We start from the raw sequence: 15,991 nt of genomic DNA on the forward strand, positions 1-15,991 counted from the left end.
TAATTTGGACTTTCCTTAGAATTTTCCTATTTTGGCTGAATGATTTCATCTGTAATATAGCCAATAAGCCCTGTAAAGAATTTGGAGAAGTGTACATATGTAAAAACAATCAATTTTGTGTACATTCAGTACTGACTTCAACGCAAATTCTGAATCGACCTGGGTCCTGTTTTTTTTATTGGTTTCTTATGACATACAAAATAATACACAGGATCATCTCATTGTCAAGCAAAGCCACCTTTACTTATATAGTACTTTACTACAGTCTCAAAACAGCTTTACAGTAATTTATAGAAAATAAACTGAATCAAATACATAATCAAATATAAGAAAAAATAATTTTTGTCTGCAAAGATTATAGTGTCAGGTAGGCAAAAGAGGAGAAATCAGATGTGGGGATAACAATAATTAATCAAAATTTACTGGCACACAGAAACAGGAAATAAAACATTGAAGGAAATGTTGAGGTCACTGTCAGGAAGAATTCCAGCCATGCAGTCCAGAGAATGGAAATTCAGAGCGAGCCACAGAGCAAAAAAAATAAATTAATTAATTAATAAAAAAAAAAAACTCACAACACTGATTGGAATGTTGTACCATACAGCCTGGGGCACCATTCTCATACGGTGATACTCACAGTGTGAGCAATATGTAAAAGCTCATTGTGAATTCAGCAGGTTGAGAGGAGATAATTTAAATATTGGTCACAGAGGATGCTTTCTACCTCCTGTTTCTAAACACTATCACAGTAAGACCACATGATGAGCTCATGACAGCACAGTGGACGGGGTGAATACTGACCTATTGTGCATTCTGTTGTGGTCACTTCCTGTTTGTTGCTGCCATGTGTCTTGAGTTTTAGTCCCGTCACATTGATTCTTTAATACTATTTTTTATCCTTAAATTTATTTCATACTGCATAATTTTCATTAAGTTTTCAATTACAGTACAGACCAAAAGTTTGGACACACCTTCTCCTTCAAAGAGTTTTCTTTATTTTCATTACTATGAAAATCTGGTAATTCCGTGGTGTTTAGACTGGATTCAAGAAGATCAATGATGACTTGACTCTGCTCATGAAGATCATTGGTGACCTGACTCTGCTCATGAAGATCAATGGTGACTTGTATTTGTTCATGAAGATCAAGGGTGACTTGCCTTTGCCCATGAAGATAGTCGGTGACTTGACCTTGCTCGTGAAGAACCCTGGTGACTTGCCTTTGCCCATGAAGAACACTGGTAACTTGACTTTGCCCATGAAGATCACCGGTGACTTGACTTGACTCTGGAGTGTCAACAGTGACTTGCCCTGACTCTGGAGTGTCAAACGGTGACCTGACTCGACTCTGGAGTGTCAACGGGAGCCTGACTCGACTCTGGAGGGTCAACGGGAACCTGACTCGACTCTGGAGGGTCAACGGGAACCTGACTCAACTCTGGAGGGTAGACTGTGGCTGTCATCTTGTGCCATGATACAGGGCTGGTGGCCATCTTGGGCAGTGGCACTGGGCCGGCGGCCATCTTGGGCAGTGGCGCTGGGCTGGCGGCCACCTTGTGATGTGCCACTGGGCTGGTGGCCATCTTGCACTGTGGCGCTGTGCTGGTGACCACCTTTTACTGTGGCGCTGGACTGGGGGCCATTTTGCACCGTGGAGTTGGGCTGGCGACCACCTTGTGCTGTGGCGGTGGCCTGGCGACCATACTGTGCAGTGGTGCTGGGTTGGCGGTCCTCCTGTTAGCAGACCCCGGTCCAGAATCGGCCATCCTACTGAGACAGAGACAGGAGTGTCTGGGGCATCCCACGGAAGCCGATGCTGCAAGTAGAAAATTAATTCCCAGAAACCAAATGCGTCCAACTGATCCATTTCCATTTCATTTCTTGCGTCAGATCAAGGCTTCATCTCATTGCTAGTTTTACTTGATCTTAGTGCTGCATTCGACACCATAGATCATGACGTACTCATAGATCGATTACAAAACTATACAGGTATTCAAGGGCAGGCTCTAAGATGGTTTAGATCCTTAGATCCGAATGCCATTTTGTTTATTTAAATGGTGAGTCATCTCATTTACCAGTAAAATATGGAGTGCCACAAGGATCCATCCTAGGTCCCCTTCTATTTTCAATATACATGTTGCCCCTTGGTAATGTTATTATAAAATACAGGATTAGTTTCCACTGTTATGCTGATGATACTCCTCTCAACAAAACCAGATGAAACTTCTAAATAATCTAAGCTAATATAGTGTGTTAAAAATTTAAAAGTTTGGATGACCAATAATTTTCTCCTATTAAATTCGGATAAGTTCAATTTCAAGTCCACATGCACAGTACATACATACAGAATCGAAATTGCGTTACTCTCAGACCCCCGGTGCACACAGATAACATTAACATTAAAGCCTAAAATCTAGATCAAAATATAAAATGTAGATAAAACTATACAATAAGGGAATGTTAAAAAAGACATAAAATAAAATTTAAAATAAAGTTAAATAAAGCAGTTCAAGGCAAAAGGCAGATAGAGTGCAAATCAATTAAGTGAACTAGTGAAGGGCTCAAGCGCAGTTATTTTATTTAACTGACTGATGAGGTAGTGGAATGATGTCAGTTCCATGGAGAATGAGGTAGTGAGCAGACCAATGCTGCAAAAAGTGACTGGGGCATGTCATCGTATATTAGTGTGTGTGTGTGTGTGTGGGGGGGGGGGGGGGGGGGGATGGGTGGGTCATAGTTCAGTGGTGCCTGGGGCAGAAGAGGGGAGGCAAGTTCGGGAGTGAGTTCAGCTTCTTGACAGCCTGGTGGATGAAGCTGTGCTTCAGTCTGCTGGTCCTGGCCTGGAGACTCTGCAGTGTCCTCCCTGATGGTAGCAGGCTGAAGAAGCTGTGTAATGGGTGAGTGGGATCACCTGCGATGCAGAGGGCTTTGCATGTGAGACGTGTTCCGTAAATGTGCTGGAGGGAGGGGAGAGAGACACCAATGATCTTCTCAGCTGCTCTCACTATGCATTGAATAGTCTTCTGGCAGGACGTATTGCAGGTGCCTTACCACACAGTGATCCTTACCTCGACAGGATGCTCTTGATGGTGCCTCTGTAGAAGGTGTACATGATGGGGGCCGGGGCTCTGGCTCTCCTCAGTTTGCGGAGGAAGTAGAGACGCTGTTGTGATTTCACAGCCAGTGTTGCTGTGTTTTCAGTCCAGAAGAGGTCCTCTGTGATGTGCACACCCTGGAACTTGGTGCTGCTCACTCTCTCCACAATCACACCGTTGATGGTCAGAGGAACGTGCTGAGTGTGCGCTCTCCTGAAGTCAACAACAATCTCCTTCATCTTCTCCACGTTCAGAGAGAGATTGTTGTCAATGTACCACTTGGCCAGGCGGCTCACCTCGCTCCTGTAGTTTGTCTCATCTTTGTTGCAATGAGACCCACCACAGTCGTGTCATCTGCAAACTTAATAAAGAGGTTGGAGTTGTGTGAAGGTGTGCAGTCATGGGTCAGCAGAGTGAAGAGGAGGGGGCTCCTCTCCTTGGGGGGGCCCAGTGTTCAGTGTGATGGTGCTGGATGTGTTGCTGCTGACCCGTACTGCCTGAGGTCTTCCAGTCAGAAAGTGCAACAGCCAGTTGCATTGCGAAGTGTTGAGCCCCAGCTGGATTAGTTTGTAAATGAGCTGTTGAGGGATGATTGTGTTGAATGCTGAACTGAAGTCAATGAACAGCTTTCTGAGAAATGAGTCCTTTTTGTCCAGATGGGTGAGTGCTGAGTGGAGGTTAGTAGAGATGGCATCATCGGTCGAGCGGTTGAACCGATATGCAACCTGGAAGGGGTCCAGGGAGGGGGGAAGGGCAGACTTGATGTGGTGCATGACTAGCCGTTCAAAGCACTTCATGAGGATGGGATACAGAGATATTAATTTTTGGACCAAAAAACTGTACACAGAATCTAGTAGGCTACAGTTTGCAACTACCTGTAGATAGATGTACTGTTACTTCCTCTACAGTCAGAAATCTGGGTGTTATATTAGACAGCAACTTGTCTTTTGAAAACAATATTTCTCATGTTACAAAAAACTGCATTCTTCCATCTTAGAAACATTGCCAAGCTACGAAACATGTTATCGGTTTCTGATGCAGAAAAGCTAGTTCATGCATTTATGACCTCTAGACTGGACTATTGTAATGCACTTCTTGATGGTTATCCTGCTTCTTTAATAAACAAGCTACAGGTAGTCCAAAATGCAGCAGCTAGAGTCCTTATCAGGTCAAGAAAATATGATCATATTACCCCAATTTTATAGTCTCTGCACTGGCTACCTATTAAGTTCCGTATCAGTTACAAATTATCATTACTTACCTATAAGGCCCTTAATGGATTAGCTCCTGCATACCTAACCAGTCTTCTACCATGTTACAATCCACAACGCTCCCCAAGGTAAAAAAAAAAAACGCTGGACTTTTGGTAGTTCCTAGGATAGCAAAGTCCACTAAAGGAGGTTAGGAGGAGAGCTTTTTCACATTTGGCTCCCAAACTCTGGAATAGCCTTCCTTATAATGTTTGGGGTTCAGACACACTCTCTCTGTTTAAATCCAGATTAAAAACGCATCTCTTTCGCCAAGCATTCGAATAATGCATCTCATAATTTGTGACTGCAGTTGCATCTGATCAAATGCATATTCTTATTCTTTATCTTTGGTTAAACTAAATAATTGTACTTGGTTGGAACATCAGCTACGCTAATGATGTCTCTATTTGTTTCTCTATTCTGCCATGGGATTTACATTCCGTGGTAACTAAGATTTACACAAGCTCCAGTCTGGATCCAGAACACCTGAGAAGAGATGATGCTGACCCTCAGAGGACCTCAGATGATGCTAAGCCTGAATCAACAAACAGAACTAACAAATATTGCTACAAGTGTGACTGCATCATATAATAATGGCTGCTAATAATGTTCAACGTCTGGTTGACTACGTCTTGTATACATTTTTCAAAAAAATTCTGTCATATGCACACAAACTGACAAGTCACCACATAAGCTACTACTAAATATTGTAGAAAATTAATTTTCTGTAAAGTTGCTTTGTAATGATTTGTATCATAAAAAGCGCTATACAAATAAACTTGAATTGAATTGAATTGAATGATTAAATTGGCATTTTTAAGTGCAGAAGCTTGTGTCTGTACAGTAGAGGGTGCAGCAATATCAAACAAATATCATGGAGAATATGAAGCAGGAAAAGTAAGTTCAACACTATTCAGCAATAACAAAAATTTAAAGACAAATGTGTTATTTTTTCTCATTAGTATGGTTTAATAGGATATTAATAGGATGTCAGTAGCACAGACATTGGTTCATAAAATATAATTAAATACAGAAATTATATTTTTCTTATTTAACATTAAATTATTGCATGTTTGCATGATATTCTGAGTTTTCATTTGACTGTTTTCATTCATTTTGTAGAATACCAAATCTGTTTTTGTACAGTTGAGTAAATGCATGTTCACATTTAGTCTAGAACTACAGTAGCATCATATTCACTCAGAACCTCTGCACTCACCTCAAATTTCTCTCAACATGGCATCAAGAGAACAGTCAGTCAGTACATGGGGAACAAAAAACTTGTTTGAAAAAAGTAACTCAGATATTTCTTCTAAATAAAAAAACAAAAAAGTTATGCGTTTTAATTTAGAGCTAATTAAAAAGTAATCTGATTACATAACTTGTGTTCCTTGTGTGTGCCACCACCACTGTTACCACCAACACTTTTGTCAGATTAAAATCAAGCTAAAATATCTCACTTAAATTTGTGTATAAAAAATTGAGTATCAATTAGCAAGACAATTTTTTTCCATTACTCATAAAAATTATGCTTCCTTACTGAGTTTTCCAAACCTTAATGTCTAATTCACAATCAAAAAGGAACTTTTACCATTTCAACTGCATCTCTTTCACATCTGCTGAATGGAAGATTTTCATGTGTATTTATAGTTTATGGACTGCTTTGTTGGTGATAGACTGATCAGAGATGCCTTCTCACAGTTTCCAAACCCTTAAATCTGTTCTTAGCACCTTTGGCAGTGGTTTTGGTTTATGAGACTTAAAAATGGACAGCCATTTTTAGGTCTGTCCAGAGATGTTTGATTGAGTTTGTATCCAGATTTTGGTTGGGTCACTCAATAAAATTCACAGAGTTGTGCCCAAGTCACCTTAATGTTGATTTGCCTGTGTGCTGGTTGCAGAACCTGATTTTACCAAGTGAGACATGTTCCTGGGACAACATCGTTGTTGACCCTGGAACAACATTGTGATTAACCAATCAGATTTGAAGAACCAGTTTTTAGATTTTGTGAAGTTATGCTTAAAATCAGTGTTTGGTGCTTGTACGTCAGTGTCATTCATCTATCATTTCCTCTGATTTTAGGGATTACTCATGGTTAAGGTTAGGTTTAGGTGTAGGAATATGGTTAAGAATATATTTTTGGAGTAAAATGTTGTTCCAGGGTCAACAAAATATGTTGACCTAGGAACACTTCGAACTTGGCAAAATCAGGACGTGCTGTGCTGGTTCTTGTCATGGTCATTGTGACTCTCTTTGCTGCGTTCAGCTTTCCTTTACCCTGACCAGCCTAACAATCCCTGCCACTGACAAACAGGCCCTGTTCGACCACTTCTGGCCAGATTACCCCATGGTGCTGATTACCCTGTGGTGGGTAAAAGGGGCGGATCCCTCTGTCTCCGTCAAAACATGAGCGGGGGGGATAAAGTTACAGCACACTAATATTAAAGGGATACTCCATCCCAAAATGAAAATGTTGTCATTATCCACTTCATTTCAAACCCGTAAAAGCTTCTTCAGAACACAATTTATGATATTTTGGGTGACAACAGGGAGGCTTGAGACTGTCCCATAGACTGCCAAATGAATAATAAGGTCCAGGGAAGTAGGAAAATCATTGTCAGAATAGTCCATCTACTATCAGGGATTCAACCGTAATGTTAAGAAGTGATGAGAATTCTTTTTGTACACAAAGAAAACAAAAATGAACAATTCATCTTCTCTGTGTCTCTCCAAATCACCATAGCACCATTTTGACAAATCTGAGCAATACGCAGATGGTTTACCTTCTTCTGTGTCATCCGCAAAACAAGGAAAAGGTTTTTTTGCAAACAGCATATCGGCGCAGCAGAGCTGATATAGAAGGGCAGTCACAATCTGCCTACTGCTCAGAATTCCCAAAATGGCTTTTTGGGAAATTTGTTTTCTCTGGGTAAAAAAAAATTATTGTCACTTCATAATGTTACGGTTGAATCACTGATGACAGATGGGCTATTCTGATGATGCTTTTCATACTTTCCTGGACTTTGTCACTATAATTTATTTGGCAGTCTATTGGACGTCTCAAGGTCTCAACTGGTTTTCATCCAAAATATCTTAAATTGTGTTGTAAAGACAAACAAAGCTTTTAACGGTTCGGAACGACATGAGGTTAATGTGATTTTGCGGTGGAGTAACCCTTTAAGTCTGCTTGCACTTACTGCTGTTGTTTCTTTTTGTATTATCAGAAAAATATTTTGTCTGATAAGCATGCATCCTTGTACATCTTGCAATGATTACACATGTATTAGGTCAGTAGGTGGTCTTTTGTGGCTGCTCGAATGCATTCGACCACATTAGTGTCTACACCATGAAAGCAATCCAGACTAATGTGTTTTCAACTACCTCTTGAAGTGGTCGAAAGTAGACAAGCTCAAAACTTTTCACACCCTTTTAACAGTTGTATTTAGCATTGTCCAATAGTGATCCAATCGACCAAAACCCTTCGTAATACCAAGTGAAAACAGGGACACAAATTCTTGGTCACCTCTCTTACTAAGAGATTTTCTTCTTGGAAGACTCCTGGTTGTTCCAAAATTATTCCATTTAAGAAATATGCAGGGAATTGCACTCTTGTAAACCTTCGTTGCAGCAGAATGTTTTTGTAGCTTTCCTCAGATGTTTGCCTTTATACAATCCTGTCTCTGAACTCTTAGTTCCTTAGACCACAAGGCTATGTTTTTTTCTCTAATATGAAACCCATTATGAAATATTAGGTTTCATATTAGTTTTTTTTTTTAATACTTTTTTTTTCTCTAATATGAAAAACATGTTTTTTTTTTTCATTGAATTCATAAAATGTGATATTTAAATGTATTATTATTATTATTGATTAATACCCTTTGGAGATAACCCTCTATTGCAGTGGTTTTCAACCCTGTTTCTGGAGTACCTACAACCTGGGAAAAAGTGAAATGGGGGGGGGGTCTTCTAAATAAAGGAGGCAGTCAATAATTAAACTAAATTTATGTGAGAGTTATTTTCAGATTTCATCAGTGCCTTCAAATATTAAATTTAATCTTACACTTGGTAAACAGCTTTTTTTTTAAATCTTTTTTTTTTAGCTTCCCCATTCAAGGAGATGGGAGCTGTACTTGAATGACTGATTTTTAAATTTAATATGCCTTGATCACAATACCTGTTTCATAATTCCAAATGGGTAAGAATGGGTTGTAACAGGAAAACAAATGTCTGTTAACTTTCAGTCCTACAAATCAATTTGATCATTGTTCATACTTAAACTAAATATAGGAAGAATATGTGTGATATTAGGATGGATAGGCTCTTTCAGAACCTCTTGCACTAGGGTGGTAGAAGAATCAAGGAAGCTTCATTCCAAAGAACTCTTGCTTCTTTTCAAAGTAGTAGTTGAATCGAGCCATGGCATACCTTAGAAAGATTGAGAAAGAGAAAATAATGTGTACATCAATAATACATATTTATTGAAAGTAAAACCCTTTTTAAAAGCAACAGTCAGTAAAAATCACTAATAAAGCTTCTAACATCTAACAGAATATTTTTTAAATAATAGTAATAATGATACAATAAATAAAATAAACTAATATATATATATATATATATATATATATATATATATATATATATATATAGCACTCTAAACTAATGTTTTGTTATACAGTTTTCAGAGGCAACTCCTGTAGCGCTTGACAAGACGGACCAGAATCTGGCAATAAGATCAAGTAGCACATTTAAGTATCTTTTATAAACACTGTCCTGTTTTGATCCCCTTTATTGAAACGTTCTGTTTAAAATAGGCATGTAGATTCGGAAGTAAACGCCCACTGCTATGATTGGCTAACAGCTGTTTGTAATGAAGCCCATGTGGCGCTTCAGTGGTCAATGTAATTTAAGGAGCCTTAAGGTTAACAGGCCCAGTGGCTAGAAGAACTATAGCCCTACAAATTCATAGTAGTACACAGAGCTGGGTCTAGCCATATTAACGCTGATGCCTTGTTGGGCCGCTCTAATTGTGGAAACAGAAAGACTTGGGAGAAGGAGCTGTATCAAGAAAATGAGGTAAAACAACCTGCATGTGGAGCACTAAAGGTAGCTCATTTATTTCAGTAATTCAACTCAAATTGTGAAACTTGTGTATTAAATAAATTCAGTGCACACAAACTAAAGTAGTTTAAGTCTTTGGTTCTTTTAATTGTGATGACTTTGGCTCACATTTAACAAAACATTTCAACAAATTAGAATATGGTGACATGCCAATTAGCTAATCAACTCAAAACACCTGAAAATATTTCCTGAGGCTGTCAATTTGTATATTGTCATTCACTATCTACTTATTTGTATTTTTTATTCTTTTATTACGTGTTTTATGTTCTGTCGCTGTCATTCTGTTGTACTGCGGAGCTTCTGTCACGAAAACAAATTCCTTGTATGTGTAAACATACCTGGCAATAAAGCTCATTCTGATTCTGATTCTGAGGCTTCAAAATGGTCTCTCAGTTTGGTTCACCAGGCTACACAATCATGAGGAAGACTGCTGATCTGACAGTTGTCCAGAAGACAATCATTGACACTCTTCAAAAGGAGGGTAAGACACAAACATTCATTGACAAAGAAGCTGGCTGTTCACAGAGTGCTGTATCCAAGCATGTTAACAGAAAGTTGAGTGGAAGGAAAAAGTGTGGAAGAAAAAGATGCACAACCAACCAAGAGAACTGCAGTCTTGTGAGGATTGTCAAGCAAAATCGATTCAAGAATTTGAGTGAACTTCACAAGGAATGGACTGAGGCTGGGGTCAAGGCATCAAGAGCCACCACACACAGATGTGTCAATTAATTTGCTGAACCACAGACAACGTCATCAACAGCATCTTCAAAAAGCTGGTCAGCAGAAGGAAGCATAAGGTGCTCCAAAATTTCTTGGTAAATGGGTGCAGTGACTTTGGTTTTAAAAAAAAACACAATGGACCAACACCAGCAGATGACATTGCACCCCAAATCATCACAGACTGTGAAAACTTAACACTGGACTTCAAGCAACTTGGGCTATGAGCTTCCCCACCCTTCCTCCAGACTCTAGGACCTTGGTTTACTGGATCTCATCTGAAAAGAGGACTTTGGACCACTGGGCAACCATCCAGTTCTTCTCCTTGGGGAAGACTGCTGATCTGACAGTTGTCCCGCAGACAATCATTGAAAAAGACAATGAAACAGTTTGCGCCTTTCTACATTTGAAAATTTGCCCGTTATTATCACCTTTCTGTGAGTGAGGCGGTTAACTGTGAGTTGCTGCTCATTGTAACTACTTGGTCGGTCCCAAATTATTTTTATTTTGAGTGAATTTGAGTCGTGACATGTCAATGGAGAACAAAAACTGTTATGTGAACACAAGAAGGGTCAGATGTGTTCTGCAAGGTCCTGCAAACATACTGGCAAAATGAGGTAAGAAAATCGCTATCTTTATAATCTTTTGAAAATAGTAAAGTATAATGTTACCAGAGTTTACAAATGGGTAGCTTAAAGGACATGTAACCAGCAGAAGATAAATAAATACCTGTGTATTCTTGTATTCCTTTATCACAGATGCTCAAGTTAGATGCTCATCTGATGTTGTGTTACTTGTAAGTTATGTTAATGTCTGTCTTTAAGATATTTTTCCTGATATGAATCCCATGCATTATGTGTGTTATATAAGTTTTTATGCTTCAAATTGTCTCAAAGTGTTTTCTGAAATATATAATTGCAAATGTCGGTAACGTTACAATTTAAATGAATTAAAGAAAATGAATTTGAAAAAAAATTAGGATTGTTTAAAGCAGTGGTTCTCAAAGTGTCAGGCTCCCTCTAGTGGTAATCCAGGGGAATCACTAAATTAAATACATTTTAATTTAATCTTTGAGACCTCCGTTTATCTTTGGAACACAGTTTAAGATATTTTAGATTTAGTCCGAGAGCTCTCAGTCCCTCCATTGAAGCGCTGTGTGTACGGTATACTGTCCATGTCCAGAAAGGTAAGAAAAACATCATCAAAGTAGTCCATGTGACATCAGAGGGTCAGTCTTTTGTTCGTTATCTGGCTGGGCTCGGTGTTCATTTTCATTTCTCTCTTCACAGCAGTTCAGTCAGTGTACTCTTTGAGTAAATGAATTACTCCGGGATATTGGTTTGTTTGAACTCAGAGGGAGTGTCAGCCACATTAAACAAGTGAACAGCTTAAGTCATTTGTGGATTAGTGGGTATTGGAGAAGCGAATCATTTAAAACGATTCAGTTCGATTTGGTGAACTGGTTCAAAAAGATCCGGTTACATCGAATGATTTGTTCGCGAACTGGATATCACAAACTCTCTCACAACAGACAAGGAAGAGAAGACAATGCTGAATAAAGTCATAGTTTTTGCTATTTTTGGACCAAAATGTATTTTCGATGCTTCAAAATATTCTAACTGACCCTCTGATGTCACATGGACTACTTTGATGAAGTTTTTCTTACCTTTCTGGACATGGACAGTAGACCGTACACACAGCTTCAATGGAGGGACTGAGAGCTCTCAGACTAAATCTAAAATATCCCCCGTACAAAGGCCGGCTGGGTTTCTGCGCTCAACCTGCCTGCCACGTTGCTCAGCTGTGTTTGTTATAAAGGTTGCTGTCACATTTTATACAGGAATTGTTCATTAAAAAAATAAATAATAATATTTATACATTGTTAATTTTAATTAATTTACGCCATTTAACATAGTTAAATCCAGTATAAAAAAGGTTTTAATTGCTTAAATTATTTCCATGAATGAATGTGTTAGCATGACTTTTTCATCATAGCATTTTTTACTAGCTATATTCATTTTCTGAAACCAAGCACCCTCTTTTTTTCTTTTTTTAAAACTATTATTTGCTCACATATCTCATACATCCTCTTTTTTTATGGATTTATATTGGCTTCAAAAAATGTACATAACTTTATATAACTGAACATAACTTTTTCAGAAACTATCAAAAATATGCCATTACAACAGAAGAAAAATACAATAACAGGCTCTTCAAATATGCTCCATTCTTTGTTAATGTTTTCAAAAATTATTTTTCGCTAATTGTGGATTCTGAATGCATTGCCAAAGATTTCGCTTACGCTTCGCAGTTTTTCGTTTGGTGTTTTGACACAAACCTCTTGTGGGGGCGGGCTGCTGTGAGTGCAGGCATGTTTCAACCCAGTAACTTGACAACACACCGTTCCTCACAGCCAAAAATCAGCCTGAGTTCAGTTCAGCTGGAGGGGGTTGGGGTTTGGAATTGTTCTGTATAGCTTGTGGGGATCGAAATAAAGGTGTGAATTTCTTGCTCTTTCATATGGACAGTGTCTTATGAGGGTTTCCAACTTGCAGAGCAGGATTTAGGACAACTTTAAAGAAAGGTTTGATCCACTTCAAACACATGCACATGCATTACAGACATGACAAAAAAGTTAGGAGTTTTGGGAGACATTATATTTTGTAGACTTCATGTAATTTAAAATGCACAAACCAGAAGCACAATATCTGCAGAGAAGTGCTGGCCATTCTCAAAACATAAAATAGAAATTTTACTTCAATTTTCGATTTTGTGTTTCTGAGGAAAAAACAATGTTTAGGATTATAGAATTTATGCTAACGTGTATAAAATGCTTTAAAAACTATAACAGAGATGTCTAGAGGGTATTTAATAGGTCATTATTCAGCTAATCTGAGGTTTATATTAAATTTACATCCATAATACAGCGTTAATATATTCTGCTCAAGCACGTGCATTAAGTTTGCCACAAAAGGCACAGGCAGAAGTAGCCTAATAACTGTGAAAAAGGAAACAGTTTATTTATTTAATAATAAACAAATGTTTTCTTGTCGGCTGCAAGATGAAATTCACAATGCTTGCGCATGTAGAGAGAAGCGCAACCTTCACATATTGCATAATGCTTTCGTATTGAATTGATTCTTTTAAAAGACAATTTAAGCTTTCTGTAGATCTATTTCACATGTCTGTGAGACACCACAATTTTCAGTTATATCATTATCAGGAAAAAATTAACATGAACATGAGGACGCCTCACTGTCATGCATGCGCATTAATAATTTTTGCGATTTGAAACACTTGAATATAAATAATAACTCACATTTTGACTATGCATTACAAAGTAAATATTTTTTTTTTTACATGCAGTCATCCAAAATAAAACCAAACAAGATTTTTAATGAAGATAAAAATCAGCATCGTGCCCGCCACAAATCTTGTACTGATATTTTACGTAATAATATACAAACATGCATTTAAATTCGGCTGCAATTTACTTATTATTATTTTATTTTTATTTTTTTACTCAAATTATATGAAAGCAAGTAAAGAAGACTCAATGAACTTCACTAAAATCACTGAAGTTGTCAATTAATGAAGCTCTTTTTTACATTGTGAGCATTTTGTTTATTACAATGAGAGAACTTGAGTTTAAACAAGTTTTTATTTTTTATTAATCCGTCCATCTTTACAGTTTCAATGATTTAGATAAATCGTGCAAGTTTCATTTCTTCGTTTTTTTATTTTTATAATTAGGCCTAAATAATGGGAGCAAAATTATACAGGGCCTCATGTTTTACTAAAATAAAGAATATAATTTATAAAACAGCAAGCCTAGCTCACTAAAATAGGCTACCACTTTTAATGCTCCGATGCAAAGTAAACCACAATTTACTTTTATATAAATAATACTGCACACTATTTAAATGTGTCAAATCTAAAATATGATGTAGAGAAATATTGTATATTCACTGGCACATAGGCTTGACAATTATTTATATGCTTGAATTCATTCTATAAAACGGACATGTCTTCATAAGGATTAAAGGTTCATTTGTGAATTTTAAATAATGTAATTAGCCTCCAGTGTTTTTTATTTTATTTTACCTGACTGCAGTGTCAAATGTAACACATCAGTGAGGCAAAGCTGATGGCTATTCGCGGAAATGTGCTTTGATCCGCTTGTTTGATAACCTGGTGGTTAAAGCACCACCCAGCAGTCAAAAGCTGTAAATGTGCTTTGCAGACACGGCAGTGGCAGCAGCAGCGGCGGCAGCACAGGCGGCAGTAGAACCATGATTTTGGATTGCCATCTACTGTACATATAGTCAGTACCCAGTGTACTATTAGACATACTTACAGTTAGCACTACACATTATATGCAATACTGTATGTATATACATGCAATTTCCACTACAAATTATACACTATACACAGTATGTACATAGTCTACATTTTGCAACATATAGCGTATAAACTAAGCTACATTGCAACAGATTGTACTTGAACTGGATACAGAAAATGTCATGGATGTACATTGGATGGTATACAGTGGTAGCAGGTAGATTCTTCCTAAGGGCAGGAAAGAGAGCAGTCTGTGGGATGGTGGCTGGAGTCACTGATGATCCTCCAGGCTATCCTTATACACTGCCTGAGGTAGATGTCCTGGAGGGAGGGAAACTAGCCTCCAACAATGTGACTGGCAGTTCACATGACCCTTTTCAGAGCTTTGAGGTTGCCAACGGTGCCATTTTCAAACCAGGCAGTGATGCAGTACATCAGGATGCTCTCTATAGTGAAAGTATAGAATGTTCTGAGGATGCTGGGGCTCATTACAAACTTCCCCAGCCATCTCAGGAAGAAGAGGCGTTAATGTGCCTTCTTCAGCACTGCGTCAGTGTGTGTAGACCAGGTGAGATCCTCACAGATGTTAATGCCGAGGAAATTAAAGATGCTTACCCGCCCCACAGGTGTCCTCTGCTCTGTGTCCTGAAATCCAACACCAGTTCCTTGGTCTTGTCGATGTTGAGTGAGAGGTGGTTCTCCTGTCACCAGTTAGCTTAGCGGTCCTGAAAGGCTTGCTATATCCAAGGAGGTCTCCTGCTGAGTAGACACTCTCTTGAGGCCAATGAGGTGGTCCCTCCTCTTGAAAGAGAGTCTGGGTTTTAGAGCCAGTACTTCATCGTTCTGAAGAAGGATGGGGGGTTGCATCTGATTTTAGATACGTGTTTGTAAAACCACTCCGTTATGTGACTCAAGTTCAGAATGCTCACACTCAAACAGGTTATGTCTCAAATCAGGTCTGAGTACTGGTTTGTGATGATAGATCTGAAGGGCACATTATTCCATATAAACATCCTTCCTCAACATAGGAAATTCCTATGTTTGCTTTTGGAGTAAACCAATATTGGGTTCTTCCATTTGGTCTGGCACACACACCCCACACTTTCACCAAGTGTGCGGATGATGCTCTTGCTCCTCTGTGGCTCCAGGGCATCTGCATACAGAATTACCTCGACAATTGGTTGATACTAGCTCAGTCAAAACAGGTAACTGTTTGGCAATTGAGATGTCATTCTCACTCACATGAAAGAGTTGGGGATAATACTAAATGCAAAGAAAAGTGTGCTTTTCTCCAGTAGAGGGGACCACATATCTGGGTGTAGTGTGGAACTCAAGCATGCTGCAGGCACCTTTGTCTTCTGTTCAGGTTGAGTCGATCTTCACAGCAGTCAAGAGAGTGAGAGAATGCTAGTCACTCACTGTGAAGCAGTTCCAGAAAATGTCAAGTGCTTCTGTCTTAGTGGTACATGAT

The 15,991-nt window shown here is 38.5% G+C and overlaps 1 protein-coding gene across 2 annotated transcripts in view; it reads right to left on the minus strand.

Moving 5' to 3' along the window:
* Nucleotides 1-5,288: 5,288 nt before the first annotated feature.
* Nucleotides 5,289-15,991, minus strand: part of zgc:113516 (uncharacterized protein LOC541449 homolog) — a 91,045-nt gene continuing 80,342 nt past the window's right edge. For both annotated transcript variants that reach the window (XM_052597043.1, XM_052597042.1), the window contains one exon: nucleotides 5,289-8,769. In XM_052597043.1, the coding sequence (XP_052453003.1) occupies nucleotides 8,737-8,769 (33 nt within the window). In that variant the 3' untranslated portion in view covers nucleotides 5,289-8,736. The remainder of the gene's footprint in view (nucleotides 8,770-15,991) is intronic.

This window comes from Carassius gibelio, chromosome B25, assembly GCF_023724105.1.
Source record: "Carassius gibelio isolate Cgi1373 ecotype wild population from Czech Republic chromosome B25, carGib1.2-hapl.c, whole genome shotgun sequence".
NCBI classification, from domain to species: domain Eukaryota; kingdom Metazoa; phylum Chordata; class Actinopteri; order Cypriniformes; family Cyprinidae; genus Carassius; species Carassius gibelio.